The sequence below is a fragment of the Bubalus bubalis genome, chromosome 17 (genome assembly GCF_019923935.1).
Source record: "Bubalus bubalis isolate 160015118507 breed Murrah chromosome 17, NDDB_SH_1, whole genome shotgun sequence".
Lineage (NCBI taxonomy): Eukaryota > Metazoa > Chordata > Mammalia > Artiodactyla > Bovidae > Bubalus > Bubalus bubalis.
Genome location: NC_059173.1, coordinates 72,063,682 through 72,089,917, shown reverse-complemented (window position 1 = coordinate 72,089,917; position 26,236 = coordinate 72,063,682). Strand labels below are relative to the sequence as shown.

The following is a 26,236-nucleotide window of genomic DNA, read 5'->3' as shown; positions in this document are numbered from 1 at the left end:
AATCTTTTGTCATGATTGCCTTACAACAGTTTTTTCCCAGGGGAAATTTTAATTTCTATGCAGTTAAATATATCAGGCTTTCCACTTATGGCTTCTATGCCAATCCTAAAAGTCTTAGGCTTCACCTCTCTGAAATAATTGTAAAAATACAACCATTGTTTATTTCTAATATTTTAATAGTTTCATTTTAAAACATTAATTTTTGAATTAGCTGGATTTAGAAGTTATGAATTTTAAGACAGAGATAATAACCTAAGCTTTTTCTTTGGTGCTTTGCCCAGTGGTTTTAATATCATTTAGTGATTGAACTAACTTTTCTGTGGTGATTTTAAGTGTCACTTTTATATACTAAAGGACTTCCCTGGTGGTTCAGACAGTAAAGCATCTGTCTACAATGAGGGAGACCCGGGTTCGATCCCTGGGTTGGGAAGATCCCCTGGAGAAGGAAATGGCAATCCACTCCAGGACTATTGCCTGGAAAATCCCTTGGACAGAGGAGCCTGGTAGTCTACAGTCTATGGGGTCCCAAAGAGTCAGACACGACTCAGCGACTTCACTTTCACTTTTCTTTTCTTTATATACTAAATTCCCATACACACTTTGGGCTATTTCTTTATTTCCTATTCCATTTCTTTGATCTGATTATTTATGGAAAATATTTAACTGTTGCTGTTATTATAATAATGAGTCCAGTTTCCCATAGCATTAGTCCTCTCATAGATTTCCTGGACAAAAGTAGACATGTTTATGGTGTCAAGACTCTGAGGACATGCCATGCCTTTTCAAGTCTTCTTTTGTAACTTTTAGCAATGTTCTTAAGTTTTCTTCAAAAGGATTTGGATTATTTAATCTTTTTTCATTGTTACTACAGATGAGGCCTGTTCTTGAATTATATGTTCTAACTGGTACTTATCTGTATAAAGCAATGAATTTTTATGTATTAAGTTTCCAGCTATCTTACTGCATGCTCCTATTTCTATTGTTTTCCAGAAATTCCAAAAGCATATTTATATACTCACAGGTAGCAAAAACATCATAAAATTATTTTTGCGGTTGTCCAGCCACGGTAATTCTTTTCTGTCTCATTAAAGTGAATATTGATTAGAAATTATTATGGGGGAAAAAAGACAACCATTCAAAGAGAGGGTCTGAACTAGGCAAGATGCATGAACAAATACCTATTATGGTCCTGTGAAAATGTCCTTCCTTAATTTATTTTTGTCTATATATTTTAATAACAGTTTTTCTAGTAGGATTTTTGGAGTTTTCCTGGTATTCAATCATATTATTCAATCCTAAAAGATGATGTTAAACTGCTGCACTAAGATCAGATCAGTTGCTCAGTCGTGTCCAACTCTTTGCGACCACATGAATCACAGCACGCCAGGCCTTCCTGTCCATCACCAACTCCCAGAGTTCACTGAGACTCATGTCCATCGAGTCAGTGATGCCATCCAGACATCTCATCCTCTGTCGTCCCCTTCTCCTCCTGCCCCCAATCCCTCTCAGCATCAGAGTCTTTTCCCGTGAGTCAACTCTTCGCATGAGGTGGCCAAAGTACTGGAGTTTCAGCTTTAGCATCATTCCTTCCAAAGAAATCCCAGGGCTGATCTCCTTCAGAATGGACTGGTTGGATCTCCTTGCAGTCCAAGGGACTCTCAAGAGTCTTCTCCAACACCACAGTTCAAAAGAATCAATTCTTCGGCACTCAGCCTTCTTCACAGTCCAACTCTCACATCTATACATGACCACTGGAAAAACCATAGCCTTGACTAGACGAACCTTTGTTGGCAAAGTAATGTCTCTGCTTTTGAATATGCTATCTAGGTTGGTCATAACTTCCTTCCAAGGAGTAAGCATTCAATATGCCAGCAAATTTGGAAAACTCAGCAGTAGCCACAGAACTAAAAAAGGTCAGTTTTCACTCCAAAACCAAAGAAAGGCAATGCCAAAGAATGTTCAAACTACTGCACAATTGCACGCATCTAAAATGCCAGCAAAGTAATGCTCAAAATTCTCCAAGTTAGGTTTCAACAGTGCGTGAACCAAGAACTTCCAGATGTTCAAGCCAGATTCAGAAAAGACAGTGGAACCAGAGATCAAATTGCCAACATCCACTGGATCATAGAAAAAGCAAGAGAGTTCCAGAAAACCATCTACTTCTGCTTCATTGACTAGGCCAAAGCCTTTGACTGTGTGGATCACAACAAACTGTGGAAAATTCTTCAAGAGATGGGAATACCAGACCACCTGACCTGCCTCCTGAGAAATCTATATGCTGGTCAAGAAGCAACAGTTAGAACTGGACATTGAACAATGGACTGGTTCCAATTTGGGAAAGGAGTACATCAACACTGTATACTGTCATCTTGCTTATTTAACTTACATTCAGAGTACATCATGCAAAATGCCAGACTGGATGAAGTGCAAGCTAGATTCAAGACTGCAAGGAGAAATATCAACAACCTCAGATATGCAGATAACACCACCTTCATGATAGAAAGTGAAGAGGAACTAAAGAGCCTCTTAATGAAGATGAAAGAGGAGAGTGAAAAAATTAAAACTCAACATTGAAAAAACTAAGATCATGGTGTCCAGTCCCATCATTTCATGGCAAATAGATGGGGAAACAGTGGAAACAGTGAGAGACTTTATTTTGGGGGGCTCCAATATCACTGCAGATGGTGACTGAAGCCATAAAATCAAAAGATGCTTGCTCCTTGGAAGAAAAGCTATGACCAACCTAGACAGCATATTAAAAAGCAGAGACATTACTTTGCTAATGAAGATCCATCTAGTCAAAGCTATGGTTTTTCCAGTAGTCATGCATGGATGTGAGAGTTGAACCATAAATAAAGCTGAGCACCAAAGAATTGATGCTTTTGAACTGTGGTGTTTGAGAAGGCTCTTGAGAGTCCCTTGGACTACAAGGAGATAAAACCAGTCCATCCTAAAGGAAATCAGTCCTGAATATTCATTGGAAGAACTGATGCTGAAGCTGAAACTCCAATACTTTGGCCACCTGATGTGAGGAACTGACTCATTGGAAAAGACTGTGACACTTTGAAAGATTGAAGGCAAAAGAAAAGGGGACAACAGAGGATGAGATGGTTGGATGGCATCACCAACTCAATGGACATGAATTTGAGCAAGATCCAGGAGTTTGTGATGGACAGGAAAGACTGGCATGCTGCAGTTGATGGGGTCACAAAGAGTCAGACACGACTGAGCAACTGAACTGAACTGAATCATATAATCTGGAAGTAATGGTAATTTTCATTACTTTTTCCATCTATAAAGATCCATATACTTTTTTTCATCTGAATATTTTGTTGGAACCTCCAGAATGATAATGTGTGGACATTTTTGTCTTAATTCTAATGTTAATGGGAACATCTGATGTTTTCTACTACCCTTGTCTGTTTTCTGTTGCATTCTTTTCAAAATGAAAATGTTAAATGAGCATATTTGACTCTTACATTGTAAATATTTTCCCCACATATTCTTAATTTTATATATGGCACCAGACATCTTCTATATCAGTGTATATGTGTACATATATATGTGTGTATATATATATATATGTGTGTGTGTATATATATACATATATAACATTATGTGTATATATATACTTAATCCCCTGAAACTATTTCAGTGTATTGTGAAATTTTTCACTCTTATAGCCATTATTGCCATGATTTTACATGTCTTTGTCCATTTGTGAATAATGTAGCAAAATGGTTGCATTTTTTTTTTTTTTACTTTTAAATCTTTGTTACATGTTAAATTAATATGTTACACTCCAGTCAGGGGAGAGAAAAATAAGCAAGTAAATTACATAATATGGAAGGTGGGAAGTGCAATGGGAGAAAAACAAACAAGATGTAGGGGAAGAAAAATCTCTCCTTCCTTCTTTGTTTCTTTGACTGGTTTAATAATATAATGGCTATAAGGCCATTAGATGAACAGGAGAAAAAATTTTAATTTTGTACACATGGGAGCCCCATAAAAACATGACTTGTAAAGAAGTGACCAAGCAGTTAGCTACTCTTTTAAAAGAAACATTTACATTTATAAATAAAATCTCTATTTGTAAGGGTATCTCCGTCTCTGTGCCAGAATGAGGCAGATAGTTCTACATCTTATAATCTGACCAATGGAGAACGCAAAGACCTAAATCTACATAACAATCATACTCTCATTAGCTGTGCCTTTCCTGTAGCTTCCAATAACTGGCTTCCCCACCCTTCAACATGTTCTTTGGTCCTTTGCTAGAGGTATTTAAGGTGGTGGCTTGGGGCTTCCCTTGTGGCTCAGCTGGTAAAGCATCTGTCTGCATGCGGAGACCTGGGTTCGATCTCTGGGTTGGGAAGATCCCCTGGAGAAGGGAAAGGCTACCCACGCCAGTATTCTGGCCTGGAGAATTTCATGGAGTCCATGGGGTTGCAAAGAGTCGGACACGACTGAGCAACTTTCACTCTGTGTCACTCTTGGGCCGTTTTGGGATATTACTCAGTATTCCTGAGTATCTCCCATGTACACAGAAGGTATACATGCGGATAAAGTTTGGGTTATTTTGGTCTCCTGTTTACTATCTTTTATTACAGTGGGTTCCCAGGAAAGAACCTAATAGGGCAGAGGGAAAATTATTTTTTCTTCCCTAAACAAGGTTTGTTTATTTAAAGCCTTCTTGGGTCTAAATTCCATCTGGTGATAAATATGACTTCTGCTCTCCTGGTGTTACCAGATCAATCCTGGGTCTGCTTGCCCACCATGCTGCAAAGCCAATCTAATGACACCAGGTTGTGGTGAAGAAAGTATAGCATTTATTTCAGGTCCAAGTAAGAAGAATGGGTAGCTCATGCTCAAAAGACCTCCAGATGGCTTTCAGGGAAGGGTGTTTAAAGGCAACAATTGGGATGAGGGTTGCAGGGTACATGGCTTTCTTCTGATTGTTTGGTAGTCAGGTAACCAGGTGGTTTCAAGACTCTTAATTATCAGCCTTCTGGTTCCAACCAGCCTTGGGCTACATACTCATCCTTAGCTTGTAGTTATCATTCTACATGTGGGTGCGGTCTTAGTTCCTGCAGAAAAACTCGAAGATATGCATCAGATTGCTATGTATGTCACTTGGGGAGGAACCAGGACTCTTTTTATCTATGCACTATTATTTCTTGGGGCTTCCCTGGTGGCTCAAACAGCCAATAATCTGCCTGCAATGCAGGAGACCCTGGTTTGATCCCTGGGTCAGGAAAATCCTCTGGAGAAGGAAATGGCAACCCTCTCCAGTACTGCCTGGGAAATCCCATGAACAGAGGAACCTGTTGGGCTACAATGTATAGGTCACAGAGTCGGACACAACTGAGTGACTAACACTGATGATGATGATTGTTTCTTGACTGCTTTTCGTGTCTGTATTCCCTCTCTCCACTAATAGTAATTTCTTGTGCCTGCTCTTTGGAACTCAGGGAAGGCCTAGGAGACTAAAGCCATTTTTTATATATAAACAAGAAACAGGGGACACAGTGGGTCTTTTGAATCCAGGAGGACCATACAGGGTCCTACTGTTTCACTGCTGAGGGGATGGTACCTTTCACATGGCAGTTTTATCTCCTGCTTTCACAGGGACAAAGGAGAAGAAGGGCTTATTTATTTATTTATTTTTTTAAGTGACTCTTTTATGAGTGGTGGGTTTTCTCTTGCGGGTTCTTTTCTGCAGGGGTTCTTTTTTTTGCTGGGCCATGCAGCATGCGGGATCTTAGTTCCCCAACCAGGGTTCAAACCCATGCCCCCTGTAGTGGAAGGCAGAGTATAAACTACTCAACTGACCACCTAGTCAGTCCCAAGAGTTTACTTTTTTGTAAGTGGTTGTTTCTCAATAACTTTAGTTTAAAATAACCAAGATGCCAAACTGACAATTTCGAGGAGACATATATTCGGAACCCCTAAAACATAAGGGAGATGGGCTGAGTGTGAGCGGGAGGCCTCAATAAACAAGAGACATGTGAACACAGACTTGAAGGAGGTAAAGTTCCATAGGAGTTGATCTTTCCAGACAGAGGGAACCGGGGTGCAAAGTCCTGAGTTGGGGATGTGTCTCACAGTCCAGAAACAACACAACCGGAGCAGAGAAAGTGAAGGAAAAGCTGCGGTGGGTGGGAGCTGATTTTCTAGAGCCCTGGATGTCACTGCCAGGGACTTGGATTTTTATTGAACATTTAGGACTCCCCTGGTGGTTCAGCAGTAAAGAATCTGCCTGCAATGCAGGAGACCTGGGTTTGATCTGTGGGTCAGGAAGATCCCCTGGAGAAGGGCATGGCAACCCACTCTAGTATTCTTGCCTGGAGAATCCCCTGGACAGAGGAGCCTGGCAGGCTACAGTCGATAGGGTCACAAAAAGTCAGACAGGAATGAAGCGACTAAGCAGCAGGGAAACATCAGAGTTGCATGGTATATGTGTGCTTTAGCATGACCTCTTTGGCTCTTACACTAAACATTGATGTTTGGGGTGGGGGAACAGCATTGGTTAGAAGCTGAAACACCATGTAAAGAGACTATTTCAACAATCCATGTGAAGGTGATGGATTCTGGTTCTATTTTAAAGGAAAAGCCAGCAAGGTTTGCTGATAGATTCTGTGTGCATGTGAGAGGAAGAGGAGCTACCCTGGTGGAGATAAAGAAGGCTGTGTTGGAAGGCTTAGTTTTGCAAAATGCCTTTCAGGCATTGCAGTCAGGATCTAGAGGAACAGCTGGGTATATGCATCTGGAGGTCAGGGAGGACACATCTGGAAGTGGCCAGCTTGTACACTTTGCTATAGCCATGAAGCCAGCAAGAACAAGAACTGATGGAGACGAAAGAGGACCAGGAGACACTAACATCAAGAAAAGTAGCCTGCAAAGGAGATAGGACAGGAGGCTAGTGAAAAGGAAAATTAGGATGTTGCAGTGTCCTGGAAGCCAGAGTAAAGAAAATCAAGTGAGGAGAGAGTGGGGAACTGAGAGGGCCACAGCAGGCAGGCCGAGGAGGTATACTCAGTCCCAGGTAAGAGATATCCTACCTTTTGTCTTGATAAGAAGTTCCAGTAGAGTAGCTGGGTAAAAAAGCTGGGTCAGAACAGAAAGAATGGGAGGGGACAATTTAGAGACATGTTTACTATAGTCTTCTTTAGGAAACCTAGGAAATGTCTTGAGATTTTTGTGATTTGTGGTTGTCATATATTTGAGGTTTGTTTCCTCAAGAATTCAAGAGGCTGCCAGATGGGAGTTTTGTATTCAAGGCTCACAAGAGCATTTCTGATCAGGCTGTAAGACCACTAAATACTGGTGTCTTCTGTAAAAAGTATGAAGCAGACATAAAGTTCATTTTCTCTGCCAAATTCTTTCCGTAAGTCATATTAACATTAAAATCTCCATGAGGCCTGATTTACAGAAAAAGAATTGTATTCCTCAAACCAGATACTGGCTTGTTTGTCTATGCATTCACTTTTACCCTCCCTCTATCTTACTCCTCCCAACCCCACCCCAGAATGTAGGTTCCATGACAACAGAAACCATCTGTCTGACTGACCCCTGTTGCGAACACCTACAACACATCCTGGTGTGCATCAGCTCCCACAGAATGTAAGTATGAAATGAAATGAAATGCCTGTGTACAGACGTTACAGAATCGCAAGTCCGTGTGCCCGATACACAGTAAGATCCATCAATACTAAAACATTAGAGTTTGGAACAGAGAAAGGTTTATCACACATTCATACAGGGAAATGGGTGGCTCATGTCCTAAGAACCCCAAAATTACTGAAAGCTTTTAGAAAGCCCCTTTAAAAGCAAAAGGTGAGGGAATGTTGTGGTGAGTTGTTGCAAACTTCTTGGTGTCAGAATCTTTGTGGTCAGGTCATGGTTCGGTAACGATTTTCCTGTTTATCTCTACCAAATGAATGTTATTTGTTTATTATTAACAGAACAATGTTACTCTGTCCTGACGAGAAAGGGCAAAGTCCCAAGGCACAACTTTCACCCTCCGAGGTCCCAATCATGGCTAAGAGGAGGCAAAGCTCAGCTACAGCTCCTCAGAGCCAGGTTCCCCACTCTCTGCCCACCTGTCACCCCTGAGGAAGCCGGGCATCCAACCCAACTGGCCCTCAGTGTCCTCAGGCTGCCCAAGTAGGGGAGACCAGGTCTCACGGACTGTGACCCAGACAAACAGACACTGCTATTAGGTCACAGACAGGTTTACTGCTGCCTCAAGGCCTGGGCCTCGGCATGGAGGGGCTGAGTGAGGGCTCTGGCCCTGCAGGACAGAGTGTCCAGCCTGGTCCCTGGGCCCACCAGCGCACCCATTGGCCCAAGGCTGGGTAAACTGGAGGGCCTCCAGGAGAAGGCCTGAATCTGCCTCTTACCTCACTCTCCACCTTATGACCACCACACCACTGACCCTGGCTGAATCACTTCCCTAAGGTCCCTCATTGACAGTTCCTTGTGGGCAGGGCCCACTGTGGTGCTGACCAGTAGCTGCGCAGGGCAACTAACAGCCTCTCATTGATGCTTGCTTGTGGGCAGGGCCTACTGAGGTACCAACCAACAGCTGAGCAAGATCTGTTGCCTAGTAACAGGGTATGGAATAATAAGGCACAGCAATGGCTGCCTGCTAAGGGCTGTGCTCATCCTGCTGTTACATGGAGACATTTTTGGTTGTCACAACTAGAGGTTGCTACAGGCATCCCAGTAGTCATACTGCTAAACATCCTATGTGCACAAAACAGTCCCTGAAACAAAGATTATACAACTTAAAATGTCCATAGCACCAAGGATGAAGAACCCTGTCTTAGAGAATAAAGGAAAAAGAATTAACTCAATTCATATAAGACCTCTGTTTGAATCTCTGGATGAAGACAAAGGCCTCCAGCAGAAGCCTCTGTGTGTGTGTATACACATATATTTGGCCTTGCTGTGCAGCTTGTGGGATCTTCATTCCCTGATCAGGGATTAAACCTGGGCCCTCAGTAGTGAAAGCACAGAGCCCTAATCATTGGACCTCCAGGGAATTCCCAAGTCTGAGTATATTAAAATTCCCTCAAGATACTCCTAGCTTTCACCCAATGTACTTTAGGGATCTATTTGTGTCAGTCCCACCAAGGCTGCAGGGACAGAATCCAGCCTGTAGTTGAAGAGTACATGGCAAAAGTACCCCAAACAAAGTAGAAAATATTCCCAACAAATATAAACTGAAGACTATCCTGATATAGAAAGGAAGATCTTGCTTGTTATGAAAAAGAATATCCTAGGAGAATAATAAGCAAAAGACTTATACATGTACATCACAAAAGATTTGTAAAAGGACAAAGAATGAAAAAAAAAAGTCAGCCTCATTAATATTCAAAGAAATGCAGTAAGTCATGATGCTACTGTCATCTGAAATACAATTTTCAAATTAACAATATATAGAAATACATCACAGATATAAACATACACACGCATGATAAAATATTACTCCACTTGCCTTTTTTCATTCAGCACCATGTACTCTGCCACCCATTTTCCCATTCCACCGTGACAGTCTGATCCTCCTGAAACTAAAACCAAGTGCCACTTCCTTGCTTAGAACTCTTCAGTGGGACCCATTCCAGTGCAGGTCCCTTGGCCTACAGGGTCAGGGTCACCAGAATCTCGGTTATTCCTTCTCCCAGTCCTGCCTCACACTTTGGGCTCAAGTTATACACAGCACGTATGGTCATCAGTAGCTGTTGCACTTCTTGTTTGCTCATGAATTTCCCTGGAATTCCTAAAGCTTTGTCCTCCCCACTCCCCACCAGAGAACCCTCTGACTTGGAGCCCCTGTGGTATTTTGGAGTTCCTGCCATCATCTCACATAGCACAGAGCCTGGAAATCCTAGTCCTCTCCTTAGAGTGTAAGTTTTAAACTAGGACTGTCTCACTAATTTTTGTATCCATGGTGCTAGCACAGTGTCCCTGGTGCATAGAATGATTAATATTTAAACTGTTTTGTTCATTCTTTTTAAAATTTCTTTTATTGTTTGAAATGTTCAGCATTCTGTTTAGAAAAGCATGTTAGTGATTATACAGATATCCCATCAGAACTTGAGTTCTAACTTTTAAACTATACTTTTCTCTGTAAACCAAAGTTCATCTCATAACCTTAGAAACTGATGACGGATACAAATTGAATTTTAAAAATAAATGAGCATTAATCACCTACCACCAGTGCTTTCCTTAAGGAAAACAGCTAAAGGCAAAAGCTCTCCAGGGCACAGAGACAAATTTCCACAGAACACAATGGCTTTGAGACATACTAAAAGGAAGGGAAAAAGAGAAAAAGGGAGGAAGAGAAAATCAGGAAACCTGGATACAATTTTAACTTTAAAAATACAATTTTGGCTTCAGTTTGTGAATGCTGTCATTTTGGGGTACTCAATGGGGTTGACTGCAGGTGACAAGCAATCAATCACCTGTCCTCTGCAGAAAATCCTGAGAGTGCTCTGAAAGCACTGTATCTGAAGGAAACAGACATTTGCCATTTCATAAGTATGGTATGATCCACCGAAGACATTCCTTGTCAAACAGTTATGTATTTGCTCAAAGATTTTGAAATCAAATATTCATTATTCAGCTAAATACAAAAAAGATTTTTAGCAGCATACCTAATGACAAATATCTCCTCTCTCATGTTAACCATTCAACCAAGAGGTTTGCTGAGGCAGCATGGAAAGGTGCCAAAAGCAAACTGATAAATGAAAAAGGCAAAGTAGGAAAAATGGAGAAAAAAAATGCCATTTACACATAAAAATGCTTCATTTTATCTGAAGAATTAGATATGTTTAATATCTGTATATAAACAGTTGACACATTTTTCCCATCATAATTTTTAAGTATAATCCAAGACTAAAAAAAAGTTCTTTTTTTTCTTTCAGACAAACTTAAAGCCACAGAAGACTCCTTTTAAATCAGTGAACTTATTGATTCAATGACAATTGGTCAATACTGAAACAGCAATCTCTCAAAGAAGGGTCAAAGTAAAGAAAGAGAAGCCTAAAGTCTTCTCCATTTCAGCTGCTGCCAATCGCAGGCCCTGCTGCTGCCACACGCAGCACTGGTTGGCCTAACACCGGTCCAAGTAAACTTCAAATCTTACTTTTGGAGGAAGGAAAACTGTAAGGTTTGGAAGGTAAATAACCTAGTGGAAAATTGTTTATAAAAACTATAAGGGCCAAGGATATCCAATACCACAGAAGCATATAAAATACATAGGCTCCATGGAAAAAACCAGTAACCATAAGAAATGATGACTTCTCTCACCTGTATAAAAGTGGGAAAAACTCATTTGATCAAAACCCCATTTTAAGTAGGTTGTCATGTCAGACTTTCTTTACAAAAAGACAAATTATCACCAGGTTTCAAAGAGTATGGAAGAAGTGTTGGCCAAGGAGATGTTTAAACTACACTTTGACCTAGGATAAACCAAGTGGTTAAATAATTTCAAAAGGTGCAAAAGACATATTTTCCATGAGTTATCAAGGCTCTTCAAAGTGCCTTTCAAATGATCCATGAGTCCTACTTATTAAACAGTCACACAGGTGAGAATCAGATTCAGGTTTCCAACAGAAACTGTAGAATGTTACTTGGCAAAGCTGCAATCTCCTGTGACACCTTGTCAGGGAGTTGATCAGTCTTAAGTGACTCTGGTTCCTCTGGAATTGCTGTCAAATCCCACTTGGTTGTGAGCCGAGGTCAGAGGACGAGAAGGCCAGCAGCCGCTGACTGAGGAGAGCGTTGTGCCGCTTCAAGTACACTATGATGTCTCCCTGCTTCTCCACAAGTTCCTCCAGGCTCGAGAGAGGCCTGCATAGAACCAAGGTGGCCATGGTTACACATGTTCACCAACAGTCTCTTTGCTAATGGAGCCCTACTACTTTTCAGTAAAACATATTACATTTGTTATTTTTCTTAGACATCATAAGCCAAAGAAATATCCCCAAATGAGATTCTTTCTTTAGACTTCACCACAGCTGAGAGGAAAGAAACAAATCAAACACAGTTGTAAACATATTCTAACATATGCAGAGTCCTAAACTCCAAGCATCAGAATGGTCTCTAGATTTTTAGATGAAAAAACTTTTAATTCTCTTTCTCTACTCTTTCACTCTGCACATACCTGAATCCAGTCTCCGAGGTAATATTGTTGGAGTAAGCATAGATTTTTTCTTCTTCAAGTACATCAGGCTGTGGCTTGGCTTTATTAAATTTTTGAATTTTCACTATAATAAGAAAGTCATTGTCAGGTTATCCAATCACAAAAAAATTTCTAATTCCATTTATTCAAATTACATTAGGAATTGCCTATTCTTTTCAAATAAAATGTAAAAAAAAGTACTTCATAAAGTGAATTAAAAAAATGGGAAAAATTGACTAAAAGGGAATGGAAATGCTGATGCAGAGAGGCAGGAGTAGAATCAGGAAACAGCCATCAGTGGTCATTGCCAGGAAGTGAAGACACCTATATAGAGGAGCCAGAGTTTGATGACTTGGAGGCCACTGATGAGCTTGAAGCCCTAATCCCAACATGACTGTTCTTGGAGACAGTACCTTTGGTGAAGTAATCAAGGTAAAAACAAATGGGATTGTTGATCTGATACATGAAGAGACACCAGGGATGCACTTACACAGAGCCAAGCCCACATGAGAACACAGTGGGAGGGCAGCCACCTACATCCCAAGGGAGAGGCCTCAGGAGAGTCATCCTTGATGACTAATTTCATCACTAACTTGATCACTAATCTCAGATGTCCAGTCTCCAGAACTGAATAACTAAGTTTGTGTGTCTTAGTCATCCAGTTCTGGAAGCCCCAGAAGACTAATGCCACTGGCAGAAGTCAGGTGCAAAGACAAGGCTGCTGCTCCCAACCTCAGACCTGTCTACACACCTGCATGTCTGAATAACAGCCACTGTCCAGGCACCTACTCCAACTGTATAACAACCCCCGGACATGGCTGGAATGAGTACTCCCACCAGAGATGGTACAAGGAGACAGAGGCTGAGGCAGGTCTCTGTGATAGGCAGTGACTGCCCTTGAGAATTATTTCTGCAGCTCGAAATGGGTGGAGTATTCAGCATGTGTGGAGGGGAGAGGAAGTGAGTTAGGCCCTGGCACAATTTTTAAAAACTCCACAGGATTCTTTCCTTTCCTGTAATAACCCTTGAGATATAATTTACATATGATGCAGTTCACATGTAATTCCTTTAATGTGTACAATTCAATGGTTCAATACATTCAAAGAGTTGTGCAACTATCTCCACAATCAATTTTAGAACATCTTACCACCCCAAAAAGAAGTTTGGGTTCCTTGAGCACTCATACTTCATGTAGCCCAGCCTCTAGGACTAGACAACACTTACACATTCTCTTTCTCTATAGATGTGCCTGTTCTGGTCATTTCAAGTATTATAGAATCATATAATATTTATGGCTGTTTTTTCCTGTGGGCATAATGCTTTCAAGGTTCATTCACACTGTACATGTCAGTGCTTCATTCCATGTACTCTTTTTTTTGAGCCTGAACACTATCCTCTGTATAGACAGACTATCTTTTGTTGGTCTAGTCATCACTTTATGCCTTTTGGGTTGTTTCTACTTGTGTGTGTGTGTGTGTGTGTGTGTGTGTGTGTATGTGTGTTAGTTGCTCAGTGGTATCTGACTCTTTGTGACCCCAGGGGCTGTAGCCTGCCAGGTTCTTCTGTCCATTGAATTCTCCAGGCAAGAATACTGGAGTAGGTTGTCATTTCCTTCTCCAAAGGATCTTTCCAATCCATACTATAAATAATGCCACTTGGAACACAAAGTGTAGAAGTAGGCAGATACCCAGAAGTGCATGTGTTGAGTCATATGTTCAATCTGTCATGGAACCACCAGGACCCACGGATGATTTTCATGTGACTCTCAGCTGAGAACAAGGCAAAAGAAGTTTAAGCAATGAAGTTAAAGAGAAATGTGGGAAGGTTAGGAGATATGCAGAGGGTTCACCAGAAAGGACCAGAAGGAAGTGAGATGCCAAAAGAATGAAGTGAGGGAATGTAACAAGAAGCCCTTGACTTTCAGGAGACGGTCAAGAGAATTAGAAATGAGAAGCCTCTCACACAAAAACAGACACATAGATCAATGCAGCAGGATAGAGAGCCCAGAAATAAACCTACACACTTACGGTCAATTAATCTATGACAAAGAAGGTAAGAGAATACAATGGAGAAAAGAAAGTTTGAACTTCAATAAGAGGGGCTGGGAAAACTGGACAGCTACATGTAAAAAATAAAATTAGAACACTCTCTAACACCATATGCAAAAATAAACTTAAATGGATTAAAGATCTAAATGTAAGGCTGGAGACTATAAAACTCCTAGAGGAAAACATAGGTAGTATACCCTGACATAAATCGCAGAGATTTTTTTTGGATCTATCTCTTACAGTAAAGCAAAAATAAACAAATGGAACATAATTAAACTTAAAAGCTTTTGCACAGCAAAGGAAATGATAAACAAAACAAAAAGAAAACCTAAAGAATGGGAGAAAATATTTCCAAACTAAACCATGACACCAACAATGATTAATTTCCAAAATATAAAAACAGTTCATACAGTTCAATATGTATAAAAAAAAAAAAAAAAATCCAAACAAAAATGGGCAAAACTCCTAAATAGACATGTCTCCAAGAAGACATCAAAATGATCAAGACATGAAAAGATACTTAGCATCACTAATTAGAGAAATGAAAATCAAAACTATAATGAAGTATTGCCTCACACCAGTCAGAACAGCCATCATCAAAAAGTCTACAAATAATAAATGCTGGAGAGGGTGTGGAGAAAAGGGACCCCTCCCACACTGTTGGGAATGTAAATTGGTGCAGCCACTATGGGAAACAGTATGCTGCTGCTGCTGCTGCTGCTAAGTCGCTTCAGTCTTGTCTGACTCTGTGCGACCCCAGAGACGGCAGCCCACCAGGCTCCCCCATCCCTGGGATTCTCCAGGCACAAACACTGGAGTGGGTTGCCATTTCCTTCTCCAATGAATGAAAGTGAAAAGTGAAAGTGAAGTTACTCAGTCATGCCCGACTTCCAGCGACCCCATGAACTGCAGCCCACCAGGCTCCTCCGTCCATGGGATTTTCCAGACAAGAGTACTGGAGTGGGGTGCCATTGCCTTCTCCAATGGGAAACAGTATGGAAGTTTATTAAAAAACTAAAAACAGTTACCATATGATCCAACAATCCCATTCCTGAGCATATATCTGGAAGAAAAACATGGTTTGAAAGGGTACATCCACCTCAATGTTCATTGCAGCACTGTTTACAATAGACAAGATATGGAAGCAACCTATATGTTTACTGATGGAGGAATGGAGAAAGATGTGATACATATATACAATGGAATACTGCTGCTGCTGCTGCTAAGTCGCATCCGTCATGTCCAACTCTGTGCGACCCCATAGACGGCAGCCCACCAGGCTCCTCCATCCCTGGGATTCTCCAGGCAAGAATACTGGAGTGGGTTGCTATTTTCTTCTCCAGTGGAATACTAGTCAGTCATTAAACAGAATGAAATAATGCCATTTGCGGCAACATGGATGGATCTACTGATTATCATACTAAGTGAAATAAGTCAGAGAAAGACAAATATATGATATCACTTATATATGGAAACTAAAATATGATGCAAATGAACTTATTTACAAAACAGAAATAGACTCACAGACACAGAAAACAAACCAGGATTTCTGAAGGGGAAATGAGGTGCAGAGGGAGGGATAAATTAGGAGTTTGGAATTAACAGATATACACTACATACATAAAATAGATAAACAATGAAGACTTACTATATGGCATAAGGAACTATATGCAATATCTTATAATAACTTATAATGGAAGAGAATCTTAAAAAGAATATATATATCTGAATCACTTTGCTGTACACCTGAAACTAACACAACACTGTGAATCACCTACACCTCAATGAAAAAAAAAGATATGAATAGCCCCTTGGCTTCCAATGCCACAAGCACAGCGCCCTCATCCAAGAGCAGATAGGGACTGAGCATGGGGCTCCACCATGAAGACTGGGAGTGTTCAGCAAAAAAGATGAGGCCACCAAGGGGGCAGGCAGGATCCCAGGAAGCCAGGGTCCCAGGGGAAGTAAAGAATACATCTCGAGGAGGGAGCAAACCACCATGTCCAGTGCCACTCTGGAGATGAAAGATGAGACCTGACTGTCCCAGGAGGTTTGCTTCTGAATCGGAGTTATGTTCATATGGCATCTCCTTATAATGTTGTCTTCCACATAATAACTCCTAGATAAATGAAGAAACTTGGAACAAGTTTAAGTTTCTTGAATCTGGGAACAGAAATAACACTTAACAGGGTATTAAAATAAAAGTTAAGTGGCAGAAATAAAACACTTAGCTCAACAATATAAAAATGTCCAACTATCAGACTCATCTTTGCAGGTTTTTTTTTTTTTCTGAAGATGTTCCACTTTTTAAATTGAAGTATAGTTGATTTACAATGTTGTGATAGTTTCTGCTGTTTGTGGTTTTTAAAATAAGCTGCATGCAGTCAGCATTTTACAGACCGCAGGCCAGGCGACACCATGAGTGCAATCTACATAGAACAAGAAATCTTCCACTCTTTCTTTCTGCTACAATAAGCCCAGGAGAGCTCTCACTAAACTGCAGGACATGGGACATGGGCCTGCTGCCCTTACACTCCTTTCCTCCTGAGTTGAAGCCAAAACATCAGGGCTGCTAGAAGACTGGTAACGGAGTAGCATTTTTTGAAGCTTGGATTGTTTTTAAACAAATGGTGAGCTAATCAAATCACAAAGCTTGTAAGTTTCACGTTCCTAATTTTTTCCTACAGAGGCAATCCAGTGCTCAATGAAAAAGTCCATCTGTATTTCCAGAGATTAACTACTTTACTACAGACAAGTCAGTCCAGTTTAGGTTAGAGTTAGTGTATCAAAGAATCACATCATGAAGAGTTACTATGCACATTACCAAAACTAGGTATCTTTTAAATCTTTTTAATATAGGGAGGAAAAATGCATGTATCAGGAGATTAACCTTAAATTTTTGTGATACACTTCAGTGTATCATAACAAAAGCAATATTTGCCCTAGAAGTCTCAATCAGAGGCACAAAATAGTAAAATGGAACACAAGTTTTGGTCGATGTGACTTTTCCTTCATAACTGAAGAAATTATCTCTTTCAAATGGGACAGATAGGGTATTTTATTGTCACAAAACAACTGTTGATCAACACTACCAAATTAGCTGTATTACAGATTTTGGTGCATGTCAATATTGCAACAGGAATGAAATCTTGATTTCTTCCAGCTTTGGATTTTTTTTCTCTTCAAGAATCCTTCCACCTATTTTTCATGTTAACATGCTTGAAGCTTATTTAATTTTACCCCTCAGACTTTTGAGAGACAGCTATACAGAGCAATCCTCAGACAAGTCTAAATTTAGAAAGAAGTAGGTTTTTAAATGGTTCATCAAAAACAAGTTTGGTTTAAATGCAGTTTTCATGTACTAACTATTTACTTTCATTTTTCATTGCGATTTTGACCCCCCAGCACATAGGATCTTAATTTCTGGATGAGGGACAGAACCCATGCCTCTGCAGTGGGAGTTACAGAGTCTTAATCAACATGACTGCCAGACAAGTCCTACATTTTGTTATTTTCTAATTTAAAGCCAGACTTACACCTCAGTTGCCTTTGAGGACGCAGAATTTATGGATTTTTTTTTTATCATTTCTTTTTTTAATGAAAAGCCTTCATTCTATTTAATAACAATTTGTTGATGACACAAATTTAGAAATATGACTCACTGGTATGTACCTAGTGGTTTGAAATTAGAGGAGTTTGGATGTGGTCAGCAATGAGAGACATGGGAGCTCAATAGGGTCTCAGTCACGTAGAAAAGCTTTTCTGCCAGAAAGGTAAACGGGCTGGACTTCAGGTGGGGATGCGACCTGCAGTTAAAGACCTTTCTCAGTATTAACAGGCTCCTTGTCATGCTCACCTGTGTACACAAGCAGGCACGTCAGGGAACAGATCAGCTCCAGGGCCAGGATGGCCAAAATGAGGTCCAGGTACCACATGCTGGGCTCAGGGAAGGAGTGCTGCAGGCAGAGGAGGAGGAGGAGTGCCGTGCTGCCTGTGGGGAGATGTGCACAGGTCGGGGTGCAGCTGGGGTCCAAGCGTCCCGGCCACCACCACAGCAGGGGCACCACAAGGGCATGAAACCCCAGTAATTCGGCAAGAAGGAAGTTAGAGGATGGAAATCAAACACAAATAAACAACACTGCCAAAAGTAAATGATGCCCATAACACAAATAGAGAAGAATCTGGACTTTCTTAAAACTCAAGGAGTAAGTTTCTACAAGGACCCAGTGGCCTGTTCTGGTCATGCACCACAGTCAAGGGCAGGGCGAGGGTCCAGAAAAACCCAGGACACGCTGCTGACCTTGGACAGATGATCCAACACCTCTACTTACTGTGACATATGGGATGACGGTACCTTCCTCACAGAGCTGCTGTGAGGAGTAAATGAGTTTGTGTGTGAAAAACACTTAGAATGATGCCTAGCCTGTAAGTATTCAATAAATATGAGCTGTTTGCCCCTGCTCAGATATCCATTAATTATTTTTGAAGATCATTTTAACTTCATCCTATACTTTTATTTTGAAGACTGTCAAAGAAAAGTTTGGGCTTCCCAGGTGGCTCAGTGGTAAAGAATCTGCCTGCCAATTCAGGAGCTGGAGGAGTTGTAGGTTTGATCTTCAAGTTGGGAAGATCCCCTGGTAAAGGAACTGGCAACGCACTCCAGTATTCTTGTCTGGAGGATTCTGTGGACAGAGGAGCCTGGAGGGCTTCAGTCCATGGGGTCACAAAGAGCTGGATGTGGCTGAGCATGCACATGCATCAAAGAAAAGTTTAGGGGCAGAAATCATTCCTGTAGTGTTTTATCTTAGAATTTCCTAAAACTAACACACTTATCTAAATCTGATCATGGCTGGGGAGATGCTTATTTGACTTACCTTCTATTTCTTGGTACAATGGGATGATTTTGAGCCATGATTTTAAATAACCTATCAGAAGTCCCTCTACACAAAGCAATAGTCTAGCACAAATCCCTAAGGTCTTTCCTTACACTCACAAATATCAGTGTCCTAGCATGTTGACCAAGATCTCAATTTATAAATTAGCTTTATGTACAAGGAAAATTTAACTTTACAGCTTTAGGAAGAGGAAAAAACTAGGGGAAAACCTCTGCAGGGAAAGTGAACACAGTTTCCAAAGGATTTTTGATATCCTGAGAAGGCCTGTGTCAGCAAGGTGGCAGGACATGGGGTGAACTTGCAGGCAGCAGCAGAGACTGCTGAAGTAAGACATTCTCCTGATAACAAACATTGTAGACACAAGAGCACCAAACCCACTCTGCCCATGTTTCAGTGAAGGGCTAAGTTTTCAAATCAATGAAAAAAACAACTAAATGTGCAACTTGCTATGTAGCTAGTAATATTTGAAAGAGTTCAAGATTAAGGAAGGAGAACAGATAAATCAGATAAATACTTTCAGCTTACTGGAAGGAAACCAAAGCCCTTTCTCCCATCTCCACAAAATAAAGTAAAATCAATCTATTTTTCTCTCTGAAGAGAAAAACAAGTGTCAAGATGAAGCTATACAATACCCAGAAATACTATCATAGGCCAAAAAAAAAGAATGGTTACACCCTTCAAATTAACTGGAAGTTCTATATCCTCATAGATTTATATTCTTTTTATTCAAATTAGAAAAAAATATATATTTAAAGAAAATAGAAACAAAGTAAACATCTACCCCAATCTCTCAGATTTTCTGGGTCCTTATATAGGCAACTTAAAAGTGAAGCCTTCTGTGATTGTTTAGAAATAGGTTGTGATTAAGGGTCACACATGTAGCAATAATTTCAAAGTCAGAAGAAAGGCAAAAGATAACTAGAACATGGAAGCAACCTAGATGTCCATTGGCAGATGAATGGATAAGAAAGTTGTGGTACATATACACAATGGAATATTACTCAGCTATTAAAAAGAAGGCATTTCAATCAGTTCTAATGAGGTGGATGAAACTGGAGCCTATTATACAGAGTGAAGTAAGTCAGAAAGAAAAACGCCAATACAGTATATTAACACATATATATTGAATTTAGAAAGATGGTAATGATGACCCTATATGCGAGACAGCAAAAGAGACACAGATGTAAAGAACAGACTTTTGGACTCTGTGGGAGAAGGCAAGGGTGAGATGATTTGAGAAAATAGTATCGAAACATGAATATTATCATACATGAAATAGATCACCAGTCCAAGTTTAATGCATGAGACAGCTGCTCAGGGCTGGTGCACTGGGATGACCCAGAGAGATGGGATGGGGAGGGAGGAGGCAGGGGGGTTCACGATGGGAGACATATGTGCACCCATGGTTGATTCATGTCAATGTATGGCCAAAACCACCACAATATTATAAAGTAATTAGCCTCCAATTAAAATAAATAAAATAATTAAAAAAAAAAAAAAAGATTAGACATTCTCTTGGTGATTTCAATACTATTTCCAGACCAGCACTGGAGAAACTGAATGTACAGTCAGTATACAGGTCAGTATACAGACAGGATTCCACTTTTGCTTTGTCAGAGACACAGAGTATAAGTGACATCTTCTGGCCAAAAACAAGCACTGCACATTAGCCATGAAGTGAAAGTGAAGGTCACTCAGCCCTGTCCAATTCTTTGCAACCCCAGAGACTATACAGTCCACGGAATTTCGAGGCCAGAATACTGGAGTGGGTAGCCTTTCCCTTCTCAAGGGGACCTTCTCCCCCAGGGATCAAACCCAGGTCTCCTGCATTGCAGGAAGAATCTTTACCAGCTGAGCCACAAGGGAAGCCAAAGAATACTAAAATGGGTAGGCTATCTCTTCTCCAGGGGATCTTCCCAACCCAGGAATTGAACCAGGGTCTCCTGCATTGCAGGCAGATTCTTTACCAACTGAGCTATCAGAGAAGCCCACACATTAGCAGTAGAAGGCAGAAACAGCTCTTCCTCTGGGGGCAGTAAAGGCCTCCCCCTTGGAGATATGTCAGAACTAGTTATCCCACTACAATGTTTCTTTCTCTGCAATCCCTGGACCCTCCACTCCTACTGAGAACCTCACTGAGCAGATGAACTCGCAGCCTGACTTTTAAGAAAAGGCACTACAGAATACAGAAGGAAAAAAAAAAAAATTAAATTCTATAGAGCTGTTTTTCTGTGAAAAGATTAATTTCTAATTTGGCTTCAAAATGTTTAAACATTTATTCTGGACTCAATTGAAACGAGGGCTTTTTTAAAAAAAGGTAGAAACCTTGACAATTAGGCAAAAATACATGAGAGTTCAAATTAATTCCATTAAGCTTTTAAAATGTCTGCAGCAATAAAGAAAAGCAGGTAGGCATATGTTCAAAGTCCCTGATGGACTTTCTGATCTTGCATTCATAAATTGTTTTCCACATTTCTGTTTTAAATAATACATCTTATTATAAAAGTCTCTCTCTTACTGAAAGAAAAGCACTATGCTGTTGTTTAGTCATGAAGTCGTGTCTGACTCTTTGTGATGCTATGGAGCCTCTGTCCATGGGCTTTCCCAGGAAAGGATACTGCAGTGGGTAAGAAAAGCACGAAGAAGCTTCATGTAAAATAAAACAACTCTCTCTTATCCTACAAGTATAAACTAGCATCAGCTTTATATCTCCTTGAGATAAATAAGCCTGCTAGTAGCAAGAGGAATGAGGGGAGTCACATTTCACCCAGGCATACCTTGCTCACAATGAAGTGGACAGACAGTGCCACAGTAAAATATGCCTTTTTGTCATAAAGGTTGTTTTAAGCTGATTAGTTTTAGGAAATGGTAGACAAAGATGAAGTTCTGAAAACCAACTAGGAGTTACCTTTTACGAGAGACATTTACATTTATAAGGGAAATCTCCATTTATAAGGTTACATCCCTCTCTATACCAGGATGAGATAAGAGAGCCTTCCTAAGTGAACAAAGCAAAGAAATAGAGGAAAATAATAGAATGGGAAAAACTAGAGATCTCTTCAAGAAAATTAGAGATATCAAGGGAAAATTTCATGCAAAGATGGGTACAATAAAGGACAGAAACAGTATGGACCTAAAAGAAGCAGAAGATATTAAGAAGAGGTAGGAAGAATACACAAAAGAACTAAACAAAAAAGATCTTAATAACCCAGACAACCATGCTGGTGTGATCACTCACTAGGAAACAAACATCCTGGAGTATGAAGTAAAGTGGGGCTTAGAAAACATCACTGCAAACAAAGCTACTGAAGGTGATGGAATTCCAGCTGAGCTATTTCAAATCCTAAAAGATGATGCTGTTAAAGTGCTGCACGCAATATGCCAGCAAATTTTGGAAAACTCAGCAGTGGCCACAGGACTGGAAAAGGTCAGTTTTCATTCTAATCCCAAAGAAGGGCAATGCCAAAGAATGCTCAAACTACTGCATAATTGCACTCATTTCACATGCTAGCAAGGTCATGTTCAAAATTCTCCAAGCTAGGCTTCAACAGTATGTGAACCAAAAACTTCCAGATGTACAAGCTGGATTTAGAAAAGGCAGTGGAACCAGAGATCAAATTGACAACATCTGCTGGATCATAGGAAAAGCAAGAGAATTCCAGAAAAACATCTACTTCTGCTTCATTTTGTACTCTAAAGCCTTTGACTGTGTGGATCACAACAAACTGTGGAAAATTCTGAAAGAGATGAGGATACCAGACCACCTTACCTGCCTCCTGAGGAACCTGTATACAGGTCAAGAAGCAACAGTTGAACCACACATGGAACAACAGATAGGTTCCAAATTGGGAAAGGAGTGTACAAGGCTGTATATTGTCACCCTGCTTATTTAACTTATATGCAGAGTACATCATATGAAATGCCAGGCTGGATGAAGCACAAGCTGGAATCAAGATTGCAGGGAGAAATATCAGTAACCTCAGATATGCAGATGATACCACTCTTATGGCAGAAAGTGAAGAAGAACTAAAGAGCCTCTCGATGAGAGTGAAAGAGAAGAGTGAAAAAGCTGGTTTAAACCCAACATTTAAAAAACTAAGATCATGGGGTCCGGTCCCATCACTTCATGGCAAATAGATGGGGAAAAAAATGGAAACAGTGAGAGACTTTATTTTCTTGGGCTCCAAAATCGCCGCAGATGGTGACTGCAGCCATAAAATTGAAAGATGCTTGGTCCTTGGAAGTAAAGCTATGACAAACCTAGATAGTATATTAAAAAGCAGAGACATCACTTTGCCAACAAATGTCTGTATAGTCAAAGCTATGGTTCTTTCAGTAGTTACGTATGGATGTGGGAGTTGGAACATAAAGAATGCTGAGCACCAAAGAATTGGTGCTTTTGAACTGTGGTGTTTGAGAAGACTCTTGAGAGTCCTTTGGACAGCAAGGAGATCCAACCAGTAAATCCTAAAGTAAATCAACCTTGAATATTCATTGGAAGGACTGATGCTCAAACTGAAGCTCCAATACTTTGGACACCTGATGTGAAAAGCTGACTCATCAGAAAAGACCTTGATGCTAGAAAAGATAGTAAGTAGGCAGAGAAGGGGAGGACAGAGGACGAGATGGTTGGATGGTATCACTGACTCACTGGACATGAGTTGGAGCAAGCTCTGGGAGACAGTAAAGGACAGGGAAGCCTAGTGTGCTGCAGTCCATGGGGTTGCAAAGAGTTGGACACGACTGAGGGACTGAACAATAACAAATACCACAATGACTCTAACTCTCTAGAAACTCCTAATCATGGGGAAGGCAAGAAATCAATGGAAATCTGCCTAACAACCTTACCATTGCTTATTGCGCTTTTCATGGTCACCTCTCAGAATACTGCCCCCTGCAATCTTTCCCATCTTCTTTGGTCTTTAGCTGTAGATGTTATTGAAGTGGGTGGCTTAGGCCATTTTCGAGTCACTCAGTTCTCTTGGGTCTCTCTCTTGTATATTGTTGTTTAGTTGCTAACTGTGTCTGACTCTTTTGTGACCCCATGGACTATAGACCACCAGACTCTTCTATAAAAGGGATTTCCCAGGCAATCATACTGGAATGGTTGCCATTTCCTTCTCCAGGGGATCTTCCCAACCCAAAGATTGATTGCATCTCCTGCATTGGTAAACAAGTTCTTTACCACTGAGACACCAGGGAAGCGTCTCCCTTGTATACAGGAGGTATAATGTTATTAAACTTCTGTTTGTTTGTTTTTTTTGTCTCCTGTTAACCTGTCTTTTTTTGGTGGAATCTCAGCTAAAAACCTAGAAGGGAAGAGGAAATATTTTTCCTCCTCTATATAACAATACAGATTTCAAAGGGAAATACAAGAAAAATTTCAAGACATTAAGGTGATATGAATTTTAGTGGCCACATCACTCGCACAGAAATAACAGCGTATATTTGATTATAAAATCAAATTTAACACTTTATTCTGCTGTCATTTATGCCACTCAAGCAAGCTGCGAAAGAGCTGAGTGAGACAACTGAACTTACCAGTGGAGTGTATCATCAGTGGAAATCTTTTCAGATGTCTTGTTGACCGGTAGATCTTGTTATAGCCTCGGTTTCTTACTTTGCAATGGTGATACTGGATATATCGTTCAAGAAGGAAATACAGAATCCACAAAATAACTTTTCCAAGCATTATGACTGTCTGAACTTTCAATGGGTTGGTATAGTTTCCTGGGCACTTGTCCTCCATTGGATTGGGGTAAGAACAAAGCACACCTGTTAAAAATGCTAAAATAACAAACACAAGCTGGTCGAAAAGAAAACAGTAGGATTAACATTCAATATTTGGATTTAAGAAACAATAATGTCCATGCCCAGCACATACTCTTATACCTATGACTTTCACTGTCCTATACTTTATGAATTTAAAAATGCATTTTTGCTATTTTTACAAACTTTTTAAACAGATAACCTGGAGAATTTTTTGCAGAAAATTTGGGGAACAGACAAAATCGCAAATAAGAAAATAAAAACCACCCTAAATCCCATCTGCTAGAGATGAGCACTTCAATGTTAAATGCAGTTTCCTGTCCACTTCTTTTATTAAAAAGAGTAAAAACAATTAATTCAGCACCTCAAAAGTAACTAATAAACATCATGCATTAAAGTTTATTTCTAATTTCAGTTTTAAGAGAACTAAAATAATTGTCCAATTAGATTGACAAAATTTTAAAGACTGGTATCAAAATATGGGCAAACAGACAGTCTTACAAAATGCTGACTGGTCTGGGAAGTGTTGTTGAAAATAATTTGGAAATACCTTGACTGAGAAATCCCATCTTAAGGACCCAGTCACTCAGAAGTAAAAGCAGAAGTAAAAGATATTTTACTGCAGTTTTCTCTGTATTTGAAAAGAAAAAAATGTAAACTGCCCAAGTATATGTGTGTATCCATAGCAGCATATTTGAATAAATTAAGGTATACCCATTCACATAATAGAATGTTATTCAGCTATAAAAGAATTAATTGAAGTTCTATCTATTAGTTTGCATGGATATCTATGACATGTTAAGATTTGAAAACACTAAGGTATAAAGTAGTAGTTAAAAGTGTGGTCTCCAGACCAGTTAGAAATGCAAATTCTCAAGCCCCAGATCAACACCTCTGGGGGAGCAGCCAGCAGCCTGTGGTGTAATAAGCCTGTCAGGGGGTCTGATGTATGTTCAAGTTTGAGAAATGTTGTTTAGAAATAAATACTGTAGTACCCATTTTTTTTTTCTTGGAAATGGGAGACCTTCTTTTACAATGTGGTAATCTTTTTGTATTTACTTGTATGAACTTAACAAAAGATACTGTAAGAAATACAACAAACTCTGAGATACATTTACTAACTCAGGGAGAAGGGGTGAAACAGAGAAATGGGAATATCATATCTTTGTATACTGTGTTTTACTTGTTACAATAAGGAAGTATTATTCTGTAATATTTTAAAAAATCAAATTAAAGAAAACGTTAAATGCTGTCATTAGCATCCATCACCAAGCAGGCACCTATCACCAAGCAGGAAATCTTATCATGTAATAAATCTATTTAAAATGTATGTGATT

The 26,236-nt window shown here is 40.0% G+C and overlaps 1 protein-coding gene across 4 annotated transcripts in view; it reads right to left on the bottom strand.

Annotated features, from left to right (window-relative positions):
- Nucleotides 1–10,009: 10,009 nt before the first annotated feature.
- Nucleotides 10,010–26,236, bottom strand: part of TMEM192 (transmembrane protein 192) — a 36,205-nt gene continuing 19,978 nt past the window's right edge. For 3 of the 4 annotated variants that reach the window (XM_025268237.2, XM_025268238.2, XM_025268240.2), the window contains exons 3-6: nucleotides 24,672–24,936; nucleotides 18,092–18,226; nucleotides 12,170–12,272; nucleotides 10,010–11,856 (exon numbers count right to left, since the gene is read on the bottom strand). In XM_025268237.2, coding sequence (XP_025124022.1) covers nucleotides 11,718–11,856; nucleotides 12,170–12,272; nucleotides 18,092–18,226; nucleotides 24,672–24,936 — 642 coding nt within the window. In that variant the 3' untranslated portion in view covers nucleotides 10,010–11,717. The remainder of the gene's footprint in view (nucleotides 11,857–12,169; nucleotides 12,273–18,091; nucleotides 18,227–24,671; nucleotides 24,937–26,236) is intronic. The other variant, XM_025268239.2, reaches the window with a different exon arrangement.